Raw genomic sequence first — 14,641 nt, 5'->3', positions numbered from 1 at the left:
AAGCAAAGTTCTTAACCTGAAGCACTATTTCTGGGTTAGCAGAGTCTGTAATCTGAAGCATATGTAACCTGAAGCGTATGTAACCCGAGGTACTACTGTATTGGGGAATGGCGATCTTTTAAAAATCTGTTTTGTTTTCCACGCCACCCAGAGAACTGCTGTTGTGATGTGTTGTAACTTGAGGTGAATGCTGTTCCACAGAACAGGGTCAGGCACACTAAAAGCCCTGCTCTAAGTTGCTGCAGAGCGGGCTTCTGAGATGTAGAAATTTCCAGAAAATCATAGGGCTCTATTAAGGGATAAGGCCATCTCTCAAGTAACCTGGTCCTGAGCTGTAGAGGGCTTTGTATTTTGGTACCAACCCATTGAACGTGGCTTGGTAGCTGATTGACAATTTAGAACTTGCACCTTGAGCTATATTGCAATCTAGTGCTGATGAGTACGGAGAGGTGCATATTTTTGGTGATGTATACTTATTTTTTTTAATTATTTTTTTTGTGGGACGCGGGTGGTGCTGTGGGTTAAACCACAGAGCCTACGACTTGCTGATCAGAAGGTCGGCGGTTCGAATCCCCGCGACAGGGTGAGCTCCCGTCGCTCAGTCTCTGCTCCTGCCAACCTAGCAGTTCGAAAGCACATCAAAGTGCAAGTAGATAAGTAGGTACCGCTCTGGCGGGAAGGTAAACAGCGTTTCCATGCGCTGCTCTGGTTCGCCAGAAGTGGCTTAGTCATGCTGGCCACATGACCCGGAAGCTGTACGCCGGCTCCCTCGGCCAGTAAAGCGAGATGAGCACCGCAACCCCACAGTCGGCCACGACTGGACCTAATGGTCAGGGGCCCCTTTACCTTTATACTTAATTTTTATCCTGCCCCTCTTCCAAGGAGCATAGGCCGGAACACTTGGTCCTTCCTCTTCCCCTTTTTATCCTCACAACAGACAACTGTGTAAGGTAGTTTTGGCTGTAAAGTAGACGTCAGCCCAAGAACATCATGGGTGACTGGGGATTTGAACTTGGGTCACCCTGAATCTAGACTGCTACTCCAACCACAATGGTGCACTGGCTTAAACATGAGAATAGGTGGGTGATACGTTGCTTGGGGAATGGCTATAGTTCAGTAGTAAGAGAATCTGCATGCAGAAGGTCCCAGGTTCCATCCCTGGCATGTCCAGGCAGGGCAGGGAGAGAGACCCCTTGCCTCAATCCCTGGAGAGCTGCTGCCAGTCAGTGTAGACAATGCTTAAGCAGTTGGACTAATGGTATGCCTCTGTATAAGGCTCAGTTGATAAGAGAATGGTGCTGATAATGCCAAGGTTGCAGGTTCGATCCCTGTTTGGGATAGCTGCATATTCCTTCATTGCAGAGGGTTGGACTAGATGATCCTCGGGATCCCTTCCAACTCTACAATTCTATTACTCTAACTTCCCACGTTTCTGTGCCTTGAGGGAAGGGCTGCAGCTCAGTGGTAGAGCATCTCCTTTGCACACAGAAGGTCCCAGATTCAATGCATGGCAGTGGCGTCTCCAGGGCAAGAACTGCCAGCTGAAATCCTAGGAGCTGCTGCCAGTCAGTGTAGACAATATTGAGCTAGGTGGCTCAGTGGCCTGACTTGATATCAGGCAACTTCCTAAGTTGGTTTGTTATTACACAGTTCTGTGGGTTAAACCACAGAGCTTAGGACTTGCCGATCAGAAGGTCGGCGGTTTAAATCCCTGCGACAGGGGGAGCTCCTGTTGCTCGGTCCCTGCTCCTGCCAACCTAGCAGTTCGAAAGCACTGAAAGCACGAAAGTGCAAGTAGATAATTAGGTACCACTCTGGCGGGAAGGTAAACGGCGTTTCCGTGTGCTGCTCTGGTTCGCCAGAAGCGGCTTAGTCATGCTGGCCACATGTCCCGGAAGCTGTACGCCGGCTCCCTCGGCCAATAAGGCGAGATGAGCACCGCAACCCCAGAGTCGGCCACGACTGGACCTAATGGTCAGGGGCCCCTTTACCTTTTACCTGAAAGGCAGGAGATGAGACTTCTGTGCCGGCTGCAGCTTCCAAGCTGCCTTCAAGAGGTACCCCCCACCCTCCTTTAGCGGTTATGCATGGGCTGCCCCCTTATCTGTGTGGGGTGCCCGGTGGAAGGAAGAGACCTCCTTTTCTCTCAGTGCCTGGCGCAGCCTTTTGATGTCGTTGGCTACAGATCCTTTTAATGCAGCATGGCACCCTACGTGCGTGACAAATGGCTGTGTGAGAATTTGTCGGCTGGCTCATCCATCACACGCTTGTCCGTGGCAGAAGGGCAATCAATTTCAGCCGTTCGGCTTGTTTCATCTTTGGTCTGCCCTGGTGCCCCACTAACCTACACAGTCAAAGAGCTCCTGCTTTTGTGTGATGGCGGCAGCCAGGAGGGGCGGGAGAGGCTGCCCTCCTCAGTCCTGGGAGGGGTGAGCCATGTCAGCTGGCAGACGTGAAGAGAGAGAAAGCTCAGTGCGGAGGCTTGCTCCTAATTGCCGGAAAGGAGGCTGCCTTGCCAAAAGTCTCTTGGCTGGTGTGGTTTTTTTTTTGGGGGGGGATAAAAGGCAGCACCCATACCCCAAGCATCAGCCGTATGACGTGCCGTGATGTTGATTTCTGTTTTATCTAAATAAATGGTGCGGTAAACCCATTCAAAATTAACTTTTAAAAAGAAAAAACGCATGTCAAACTGGGTCTGTGCACATTAATTTAAATTCTGCGTCATGATAACCCGGATTCTGCAACATGAAGCGGTGCTGCCAGCTTCATGCATGATTGGCTTGCCTTCCATTTCCTGGAAAAAGATGGAAATGATCACGGGACAGCATTGTTTCACTAATATTCTCACGCACTTCCTGGACCGTCAGGCTTTGTAAACCTTTGCATTTATTTGGCTGGCTTCCACGGGCCGCAATGCCCCTGTAGTTTTACCAGCAGCTGTATTATCCATGCTGCTTACAACAAATTACGCTGCATTTTATTTTTTTACAGATGGCTCCGAGTCACAGGATCGTGTGGGAGTAGCATGAGTCCATATGGACCGCGCTGTTGCAAGGAAGTTCTTGTCTGAATCATCGCTGTTTACTGCAAGAACCTCTTTGCAATCTTTTCATTACTTTTATGAGCTTGGAACAATCTGTTGATTATATCCTGGCTCCCAGAGCTTTAGAATCGTTTGGGTTCAGCTTGACCTAGTTGCTTTCTGTTCCTTTTCCCCTGCTGGAGACGGAAAGAAGGAACACTGAGCAAGCTCCTCCTCCTTCATCTTCCACTCTGACTATATTCAAGTTAATCCTTAAATATAGGGCCACCTTTGAAGGTGACCCGGAAACTGCAACTAATCCAGAACGCGGCAGCCAGACTGGTAACTGGGAGTGGCCGCCGAGACCATATAACACCGGTCTTGAAAGACCTACATTGGCTCCCAGTACGTTTCCGACCACAATTCAAAGTGTTGGTGCTGACCTTTAAAGCCCTAAACGGCCTCGGTCCAGTATATCTTCTACCCGGACACTGAGGTCCAGCACTGAGGGCCTTCTGGCGGTTCCCCCACTGCAAGAAGTGAGGTTACAGGGAACCAGGCAGAAGGCCTTCTTGGTAGTGGCACCCGCCCTGTGGAATGCCCTCCTACCAGATGTCAAAGAGAACAACAACTACCAGACTTTTAGAAGACATCTGAAGGCAGCCCTCTTTAGGGAAGCTTTTAAGGATTGCTGTTTTTATTATGTTTTCAAATACAGTGGTAACTTGGGTTAAGAACTTTTAATGTTTGATGTATTACAGTATTTTAATATTTTTTTGGAAGCCGCCCAGAGTGGCTGGGGAAGCCCAGCCAGATGGGCAGGGTATAAATATTTATTATTATTATTATTATTATTATTATTATTATTATTATTATTCCCTCAAGATCTCCAGGCAAGACTTCATTCTGGTTTGAATATCGTTTGTACTTTACAGTATTCCATGCCTTTTAATCAAAAAATTCCAATAACAAACAAACAAACACCTTCCCAGCAACCCTTATTCCTTATGGCAAAGCCTAGGGTGTACTTCAGGACAACTCTTGATTCTAGAGTTCACTGGTGTTAATGCCAGAGACCACCATGAATCTTCTTCGCTTGTCTCTAGGCTGACCTCTCTCACCTAGAGCCCCTTTGACCCAAGGAAGAGTCTCAATATTTTATTCTCCCTACCAAGGTTGCAGTGGTGAGACTCTGACCTCTGTCACATTAGGAACGTAGGAACCAGTCTCAGATTACTGGTCCATCCACCTTACTATTGGCTACACTGGCTGGCAGCAGCCCTCCTGGATTTCAAATGGGGTTTCTCTCCCAGCCCTACCTGGAGATGCCAGGGATTGAATCTGGGACCTTCTGCATGCAAAGCAGATGCTCTCCTACTGAGCTAGGACCTTTCTCATTGAATACCACCATCGCAAATTAATGGGACCTAATTTACTGGCTGACACAATAGTGTACAGTATTGGGGGGCGGGGGGGAGGAACCCAGAGAAATCCCCCAAGAGACAACCTCTCTAGGCCATGCTGAAAGAAGGATTCTATGAGCGAGCTCATCGCCAGCTAATAGAATACAGCTCTTCAGATGCCAAAGCCTGAATCTGAGTGCGCTGTTAATAGCTACATTTCAAAGGAACTATTCCTATGTTTAATGCAATTATCACCTAGCTGTGATAATGCACTGCCTTTAAAATCCCTGGCCAGCTACCTGCTACCTCTGTTAGGGAGTGATACTAGTAGACCTTCACCCTGAGAACCCATCCCTAAATAATTATCTAATAATAAATAAATAAAAATATTATTTACATCCGGCTGGGTTGCCCCAGCCGCTCTGGGCGGCTTCCAACACATATAAAGAAATAATAAAACATTAAACATTAGAAACTTCCCTATACAGGGCTGCCTTCAGGTGTCTCCTAAAAATTGCATAGCTATTTATCTCCTTGACATCTGATGGGAGGGCGTTCCACAGGGAGGGTGCCAGTTCTGAGAAGGCCCTCTGCCTGGTTCCTTGTAGCTTCACTTCTCGCAGTGAGGGAACCACCAGAAGACCCTTGGAGCTGGCCCTCAATATCTGTGGGACTTTGTGCTTTGGAGTGGTAGATCACATTTAAAGCACTTTTATACCACTTTTAACTGTCAAGCTTTCACCCCAAAGAATACTGGGATCTGTAGTTTATTATGGGTGATGGGAATGATCAATCTGTGAGGGGGTCTTCTAACAGCTCTCAGCACCTTTAACAAACTGCAGGTTGGGATTGTTTTTGGGGAACGCCTTTAGGGCAGTGGAAAGCCTTTGCCACTCCTTTAGGTAGGCAGATTTTTGATGCTGAGCCTTTGACATGTGTTTTGCAGTGTTCTAGCAAAGACGTCCAGTATGCCTGTCTGTGTTTCATCAAAGTAAAATGGGTGTCCTTGCAGCACCCTGTTTTCAACCCATACCAGGGAAGCTGCCTTGCACAGAATCAGACCATCTTGCACAGAATCGGACCATGGTCCATCTAGCTTAGTATGTATGTCAGGGATGAGAAACATATAGCCCTTCAGTTGTTGGTCTCCAGCTGCTATGAGCTATCAAGCCAGCATGGCCAGTAGTCAAGATTGATGGGAGCTGCGGTCCAGCAACAGCTGGAGGAAGACTGGCTCCCAACACCTGGATTACATGAAGAGCCCATCCATCAGTTACTGAATCTCATTTGCAAAACCAAGAGAGAAATCACAGTCCGTGGGTTTTCTCCCACTGAACATAGACGCTTTGAGATGACTTAGTTATATCCATTAGTTTCCATGGAGTAAGATAGGTATTGGATCCGGCGCTTATGTTTTTCTAAGCCCCCAAAATGATATCGGTGGTTATTTTAGTGGTCAAATTAATAAGACTAATTGCAGTAATAACTAGCGCACTTCCAGCGGAAATCCTTTTTGGAGTTGTCACTTTCAATCAGCTTGGCTGGCTCTCATACGAATGCCTTTGCTGCGAGGGTTGCCCTGATCTGCTTTTCGTGCAAAGTCCTTTTAATTTGGGCCGCAGCAAGCTGGAAATGCAAGTTTCACTCTGGGGGTTCTTTCATTTATCTTCGGCTAGCGATTAAGACTCTGCTTTGGTTTTATTGGCAATCTGAAACCCCCCAAAAAAGAAACAAAAAAGGAAGGAAAAGTGTTTGATGACGGTGGAGGAGTTACGATAGTCTCCCCTGAAAGAAATGAAGAAGTAAAATAAAAAACTGTTTTCTAAGATTGTTATGTGAAGTAGCGATGGGCAACCAAATGTGGCCCTCCAGGACTTTTCCTGGCCCTTGGGACTCTCACAAGCTGCACCCCTCACCAGCCTTTCTCCATGTCCTCCTTGAGTACTTTGTGTCCTTGACCTAAGATAATGCTTCTTGCTTGCCTGGATGGAAAAGTGTATGCATGTGTGTGTAGCATCCTCTGGATGAATGAATTTTGGAACGCAGCCTACCGTGCAAAGGTGAGAGTCACATCTTTTGCCTCTGGCCTCACCCATCCATGGAATGCGGCCCCCAGATGATCCCTCAAGCGAGAGAATGTGGCGCTCTGGCCGAAACACATTCCCCATCCGTTACATAAGATGTTAATGGAATTAAAAGAGAAAGAAGGTTAAAATAGTGTTATTGTACTGTCAAATATTGGAACTGGGTGTGTTCCATCTTGCATGGACCGCTTACATTCAGCTTTTACTGATATGCTAGCCTTAAATCATTTAGAGTGCAAAGGGGAAAGTTGGAGATGCATGCTTCCTAATGGTTTGGTGCTTTTGTCTTGGTCTGGTGTGTTTATATCCATTGAAGAAGTGTCCTCATTGTGCAGTCTAAAAATAAAAGACTATGAAATCAAGATGATTTTAACTGGGCACCTAAAGGACATAATAATAATATAATAATAATTAATTAATTATACCCCGCCCATCTGGCTGGGCTTCCCCAGCCACTCTGGGCGGCTTCCAAAAAAAATATTAAAATACTGTACTACATCAAGCATTAAAAGCCTCCCTAAACAGGGCCGCCTTCAGATGTCTTCTAAAAGTCTGGTAGTTGTTGTTCTCTTTGACATCTGGCAGGAGGGCATTCCACAGGGAGGGCGCCACTACTGAGAAGGCCCTCTGCCTGGTTCCCTGTAACTTGGCTTCTCGCAGTGAGGGAACCTCCAGAAAGCCCTCGGTGCTGGACCTCAGTGTCCGGGTAGAACGATGGAGGTGGAGACACTCCTTCAGATATACTGGACCGAGGCCGTTTAGGGCTTTAAAGGTCAGCACCAACATCTGGATTTGATGCCAACTGAACTGTTAAAGGATAGAGGTTCCATAGCAGAGGTGCCACCACTGAAAAGGCTCTTTGTAGTAGCCCTATACCTGTCCTCCAGAAATTGGGAAGTACCTAGATGGGTCCTCTCGTATTACACTTAATAACAGAGTAATAGGACCAAGCTAGATGTGAATGTCCTACATTCCATTTAGCATGGGAACATATGGAACTGTCTTCTACCAAGTCAGGCCATTGGTCCAACAAGTACACTGTTGCCCACATTGCCTGAGACCAGGCCTCCAAGGTTTTGGGCAGGGAGTCTTTCGCAGCCCTATCTGGAAATGTCAGTGGTGGAACCTGGAACCTGGAACCTTTGCTGACAAAGCAGCTGTTCTTCCACTGAGCCATGACCCTCCCCAAACATAGGAATGCTGCTTTTTACCAGCGTTCAAAATTAGCCAGGCGCCGAGCACATTTTGCGACTGGCAGCCAGCCTTTTGTGAATGGATGGAGCCACGCTTGGAGCTTGGCATCTCCACCCGCCTGGCTGCAGTCAGCTGGTCTGCCAGGCACAGTGGCAGCAAAAGATGCACCCCTTTTTTTTACTGCCGCACTGCAGGGTGAATCAGGTGTTTGGTGGGTTAGAACAGTAGCAAAAGACATATTTTGCTGCCGCACTACCATGCAGACACCCTGATTCTCCCAGCAGCATTAAAAAATTTTTTTGCTGCTGGGCTGCCTGGTCTGGTAGTGGGGCAGCAAAAAGAAGAAGAAGGTACCTAGACATTTTGTTTTGGCACCCACAACCTATGTCCCAGGAGCCACATGGCTCTTAGTACTCCTATCCCAGTTTCTAACACTGCTTTTTACGGAGTCAGCCTGTTGGTTCATCTAGCTCAGCACTGTCTCCACTGACTGGCAATGAATCTCCAGGGTTTTAGAGAACTTTCTCTGGAGGTAGCTAGGGATTGAACCTGAGACCTTCTGCGTGCAAATCAAATACCATGCCACTGACCAACAGCATGCATTTTTAAAGTGATAATACATACATACATACATACATACATACATCATTTTATTTCCCTCCCCCTCCCCTTTTATGAAGATTACCCGCTCTGAGACCCCACAGCTAATTCTCCCCTGGCCTCCTCGCTGGCCCAAGTAGGACTAATTCAGCCAGCTAGCCCTGGTGACTATCTAATGCTTATTGGATGGATTTCCCCCAAATTGATTTTTGAACTTTGAATTTTACTGTTATTCGTGCTTTTACAGTGGTACCTCAGGTTGCATACGCTTCAGGTTACATACGCTTCAGGTTACAGACTCCGCTAACCCAGAAATAGTACCTCAGGTTAAGAACTTTGCTTCAGGATGAGAACAGAAATCTTGCTCTGGCAGCGCAGCAGCAGCAGGAGGCTACATTAGCTAAAGTGGTGCTTCAGGTTAAGAACAGTTTCAGGTTAAGGACGGACCTCCAGAACGAATTAAGTATGTAACCAGAGGTACCACTGTATACTGTATTTTATGCTGCTTCTATGTTGTATTACAATTAAGTGTTTTAAATTTGTTGTTAGCTGCCCTGAGCCCGGTTTTCTGAACCGGGAAGGGCGGGGTATACATAAAAATTTATTTATATTTATTTGTGCCACCTTTCCATAGCTAAAACCATGCTCAATGTGGCTTAAAGCAGGAAACAAATTACATAGTTAACAAATATAACCATAGTAGTCAAGAACAATAAATAAAACACGCAAAAAAGTACACAACCAAATCAAACAATTTCCACATAAATCATAGCAAGATTTAAAAATAAGGATGCAAAAAAATTATCGGTAACATCAATAATTCCCCTTGCATCAACCTTACCTAAACAGCACCCTAACCCAAGACCAGCACACATTCCTCACCATGACCATGCAACTTTTTTTCTTTTAAAAAGCGTTTTCTTTGAAGAAAGTACAGTCCCTTTTTATTATTATTCTTTATTCTTTATTAAATTTATAGACTAATCCTCTGTCTGAGGACCTCATGGCGGTTTGCAACATAAAAACTCAAAAATACATATCAAAATAAAAATCAATAACAGTAACACACACCCAACACAACTTTGTTTGGGTTTGCTTTTTTAAGAGGGGGACAATTGGGTTTTGTTCATAAATCAAATATCTCCCATAATGTTAACCTAATAGGTGTTGAGGACCTCATTTTCATTGGTTTCCTGGTGTGATTTGCCTCTGAGGTCTCAATGCAGTTTTGCACCCCACCCTACCCCTCAATTCAGTGTTAGAGACTCAGATATATAAATTGGGTGTCAAATGGCATCTTAATTCTAGGCTGTGGTCGCAAGAATGTCTGTTCGCCAGGGTGAACCTCAGGGTCCTTTCCAATGCTACGAATCTATGATCTCAACTCCCAATGTTTGATTGTAGTTTACTCTTACAACAGTTCACTCGTCTCGGTATGCAAGAAAGAGAAACACAGTAGAAATGGAAATGGTATCAACTATGGATTAAGGCAGAGGTTTTTAAACTGTGGCTGCCAACCTGGCGCCCAGAAATCTCCACATGGTTGCAGTTGGACCCAGCGCCAGTAGCAAAATGTGGCTGGCGTGTTTCGAATTTCGAACACTTGCCCCCGTTTGCTATTTTCATTGGTGGTGGGGGGTGCTGTTGGTGCCAACTGCAGCTTTAATCTTGAACCCAAGTAAAAGGTGAATCGCAGCTATGCTGGGTGCAGAAAATAAAAAAATTCCCTGATGTGGATTTGGAGAGGGCTGTTTCCTATTTATTTTAAAGAAACTAATTAATAAATAAATAAGTCATGTAATTGTGTGGATGGTGTCGTGTCCAGGATGCCGTTCAATTCAGCAGCACATCTTGGGTGGATGGTTTTCTCTCTGTATCTGTGTGGTGGCGAGAGCATCTGCGCTGCGCTCTGAGTCACTTAATGCCATGGTTACTTTCTTCGTTTCTCTTTGGGGTCAGTGCCAGGGACGATGATTAACCGCTATGTTTGTTTACCCCCTGCAGAAGCTGGAGGCCAAATCTCTCATCAAACTGAACTTTGCTAAAAACAGCAATGGTGAGTCGGCACTCTTGAGTCTTTTGAAAGCTTCCCCCTCCCCCTTCTATTTAAAGGAGCTGGAAATGTGAATAGATGCCGCACAGAATGCAGAGTGACACAGACCATTGCCCAGATGGGTTATGCAATCTGAAGTTGACTCTCCCCCCCCCCCCCACATAGGCCCCATCTGCTTGTGCACTTTAAACAGTCATGACTTCCCACAAAGAATCCTGGGAGGTGTAGTTTGTCCAATGTGCTGAGAGTTTTTAGGAGACCCTCCTATTCCTCACAGAACAGCTGCAGTTCCCAGAATTCCCTGGGGATAGGGATTGATTGTTAGACCACTCCAAGAACTGCAAAAGAACTTGGATTGATATGTGAATGTATTTCTGCTTTGTGGTGCACACGTACCATTAGGTTGCAGCTATTGCACTTGAAAAGGCCATAATTTTTTGGAATGCTGTGTGATGAGCCAGTGCAGTGTAGTGGTTAGAGTAGGACCAGAGAGACCTGAGTTCAGATCTCCACTTACCCATGAAAGCCAGTAACTCTCAGCTTCACAGGGTGGTTCTGAGGAAGAAAGGAATGGAGGAGCAACCGTTGAATTTGTTAGCCATCAGCCACTTCTGCTGGAAGGTGTTCTTATATATCCAAATCTATGTATCTATATCTACATATCTGTCAGGCTTCGGGGAATCTGATCCCTCCCACGGTGGCAGCCAAGAAGCAAATAAACAAGAAGAGTTCTTACCAAGTACTTTATTCAGTGGGATGCAGGTGGCACTGTGGGTTAAACCACAGAGCCTAGGGCTTGCCGATCAGAAGGTCGGCGGTTCGAATCCCCACGACGGGGTGAGCTCCTGTTGCTTGGTCCCTGCTCCTGCCAACCTAGCAGTTCGAAAGCACGTCAGAGTGCAAGTAGATAAATAGGTACCGCTCCGGCGGGGAGGTAAACGGTGTTTCCGTGCACTGCTCTGGTTCGCCAGAAGCGGCTTAGTCATGCTGGCCATATGACCCGGAAGCATGACCTAATGGCCAGGGGTCCCTTTACCTTTACCTTATTCAGTATTCACACAGAGAGACAAAGAAATGCAGTCTCTCTTAGATAATGGCATTGCTCTGGTTAAGTCCCACCCCTCTCTGTCTCTCCTATTCTCCGTCATCCCTCTGCTGGCTGATCTGAGCTTTCTGCCTCTGAGCTTTCTGTTCTACTGCTCTCAGTGCCTGCCTGGTCCTGGGAGAGGGGGGATCAGGAATGCTTTCCAAAGACGCTGAATCTGTCAGCTGTCTCTCCCCTGGAGCTGCTTCTTCCTGCTGTTCCTCTCCCAATATTTCCCAGCTTCTCCCCTCTGCAGCCTCTGAACTATGGCCTTCTGCAAACCACTGTTGTAAATTTATCCTCCTGTTCTCAGGAAGGTTCAAGAGGGACACCATTCCTCCTCAATCCAGCCCCTGACAATATCTGTATCTAGCTACAAACACACATATATAATTCTGTATATTCTTCAGAAAGTTGCTTGTAGCATCTGCTGCACATTGCACAATGCATGTAATAACTGCTGCTCGTTTCTGAACCCTCTTCCTTCTCCAAATCAGGTAAATACCACTGCCCGGTTCTCTTCACCGTGTTCACCAATAATTCTCACATAGTGGCTATCAAGACAACTGGGAACGTGTTTGCTTATGAGGTGAGTTCTCTATTGAACCAGGTTATGAAGTTACTCTGTTAGAAAATATTGGGGTCTGGATCCTTGGTTTGTTTGTATATTTAATCATGCTTTCTTATAAAATATTGCAAGGCAGTATACAACCTTCTGTGGAGCTTGCTGAAGCAGGTTGCATCTCACATGCTTTTACACAGAGCCAGCTGCAGAGCAGGTGTGAGGAACCTCGGGCCCTCTAGCTGTTGCTGAGCTACAACTCCCATCAGCCCCAGCAAGCTTGGCCAAAGGCTAGGGATGATGGGAGTTGTAGTTCAGCAGCATCTGGAGGGCCAAAGGTTCCTCACACCTGCTCTACAGCTGGCTCCACATAAAAGGGGTATTCCCAGCAGCAGACAGTTCTGCTGCCCCAGAAGCATCTCATGGGGGGAGGACCCCAAAAAGGCTATGTGTCTAGGGGCTACAGAGGGGTGGGGAAGTTGGGCAGTACCAGCTTGCTGAACTACACTGGGAGGGAGACAAAGGGTGGCTTAAAAACAAGCAAGCCACTTTTGAATGATAAATGTTAATTGAATATTACCCTTAAATCCTTTCTGCTTGGTTATAATTTTTGAATCGTGCTCTGGTTCTGCCGTGCTTTCATATGTACCTGTTCCTTTTTCAAAACCACGATAAGCTATAAATGACAAGCACTTGTACTTCTGCTTGCAGCTGCCCTTTTTCCTGTCGGGAGCTTTTGGGTGCTGAGATTTCTGCTCCTTTGACGCGAATTCTTGCTACGCAGTCACCTCCTGACCCCTTTTGTTTAAATGCTCTGTGTTGATTCTGAAAACGGAACAGGGCAAATTCCAGAGCACAATGGAGGCAAAGAATGCCCAGGCTTAAAAAATACCCAGCAGCATCACCTAGCAATATTCCAGCCACGACTCGGAATGGTGTGTTGCTCCTTCGTCATGCTGATCCTTGATGTCAGAGCACTTCTCCTTGATATCACCCGATCATTAATGCACTTTGCTGTCCAAAGCATTTCTCAATCCCGATTCATGCTGTCAAGAAAACCTCGCCCAAAATCCAGGTCATTGGTTCTCAGTGGTTCAGATGGTGCCAACACCCAGGGTGTAAAACCATCCCTATTAGGTGGGGCAGTTGTCCACCCAGCTGGAGTCAGAAGATCTCAAGCTGTGCTCTGGGTGTCCCCAAGATCCCAAAGAGAAAATCTAAAGTACCATGCTCTGCTTCTGGGGCCTCAGGCGAAAGAAGCCAGATTACACTGTAGCAGATCTGGCTAAAGATGTCCAGAACACTGGTTTAGAACCAAGGCCTAACCCAAATAAGCTCACTGAAAGGAAAAGGCAAGTAACAATTAAAAATAGCAGTATAGAACGAAACCTGTTTACAAAACTGGAAGAAATAGGAAAGGGAAATGCAACCAGGTATGATCAACATACACTGCTGGCCTCACACTCAACACACGGACATAGAATCATAGAATTTTTTGAGTTGGAAAGGGACCCCCAAGGGCCATCTAGTCCAACCCCTTGCAGTGCTGAGGAATCCCTGACAGATGGCCATCCAACCTCTGTTTGGAAACCTCCAATGAAGGAGAGTCCAACACATTCCAATGTAGTCCACTCCACTGTGGAACAGCTCTTCCTGCCAGAAAGCTATGTTTCATCGGAATTGCCTTTCTTTTAATTTGAATCCATGGGTTCGGGTGCTAACCCCTGGAGTGGCAGAAAACGAGCACACTTCATCTTTCATGTGGTAGCCCTTCATCTGCAAAAGGGCGCCTACCCTTGAGTAGCCCAGGATGTACAGGCTCTGCACGGGATCTGTCTATCATGCCGAGTGCTTCCTGGGCGCCTCTTTGCAGCATGCAGCTCATTGCGTGGAAGTTGGGGGCAGAACTGGTGTCACATGCAATGACAGAGGCAGGGGAAACTTTTGTGTCACTGCTCCCCATCTCTGTGTTGGCCCTTCCCTTTATGTGGCTAACGTGCGACTAGGAATTTATTTGAGTTGTACAGTGGAACCTCGGTTGTCGAACGCCTCCATAGACAAATGTTTCAGCTTTCGAACGCCGAAAACCCAGGTCCTGCTCCAGTTTTCGAACGATTTTTGGAAGCCGAACATGTTATGTAGCTTCCATTTTGAGTTTCCCTATTGTATTGAGGTTTCCGTGTTGAGTTTTCAGGTTCTGAATGTTTCAAAAGTCGAATGGTCTTCTGGAATGGATTATGTTCGAAAACCGAGGTTCCACTGTAATCCGCTTAAGGTTCATGAGTTTTTGAGTCCTACAAAAATATTGTTAAAACCTGGCAGTTGGGTCTGCGCCTACAGCGTTCTTAATGCTTGTGGTTACAGTATTCTTAGTGCAGTAGTGCTCCTGAATCCCAGTTGATAGAAAACAGAGGATGGGGGAGTGCTTCTGTGCTCAGGTCCTGCTTGTTGGGTTCCCAGAGGCATCTGCTTGGCCACTGTGAGAACAGGATGCTGGACTTGGTGAACCACTGGCCTGATCCAGCAGAACTGCTCTTATAGCTAGGCTACAGCTCCTACAATCCCTGTCCATTGAATGGCTGGCTGAAGCTGATGGGAGTTAGTGTCCAACAACATCCACAGGGCCACAGGTTCCTTGC

The 14,641-nt window shown here is 46.5% G+C and overlaps 1 protein-coding gene across 1 annotated transcript in view; it reads left to right on the top strand.

The window, feature by feature from the left end:
- PPIL2 (peptidylprolyl isomerase like 2) overlaps nucleotides 1–14,641 on the top strand; it is a 77,384-nt gene that overhangs the window by 15,722 nt on the left and 47,021 nt on the right. The window contains exons 6-7 of the mRNA XM_083590293.1: nucleotides 10,308–10,359; nucleotides 11,938–12,029. Of these exons, the coding sequence (XP_083446419.1) occupies nucleotides 10,308–10,359; nucleotides 11,938–12,029 (144 nt within the window). The remainder of the gene's footprint in view (nucleotides 1–10,307; nucleotides 10,360–11,937; nucleotides 12,030–14,641) is intronic.

Source organism: Podarcis filfolensis (assembly GCF_964270895.1).
Source record: "Podarcis filfolensis genome assembly, chromosome: 16".
In the NCBI taxonomy this organism is placed as follows: Eukaryota; Metazoa; Chordata; class Lepidosauria; order Squamata; family Lacertidae; genus Podarcis; species Podarcis filfolensis.
Note: the sequence above shows the minus strand (reverse complement) of the source record. Positions and strands in the feature narration are given on the sequence as shown.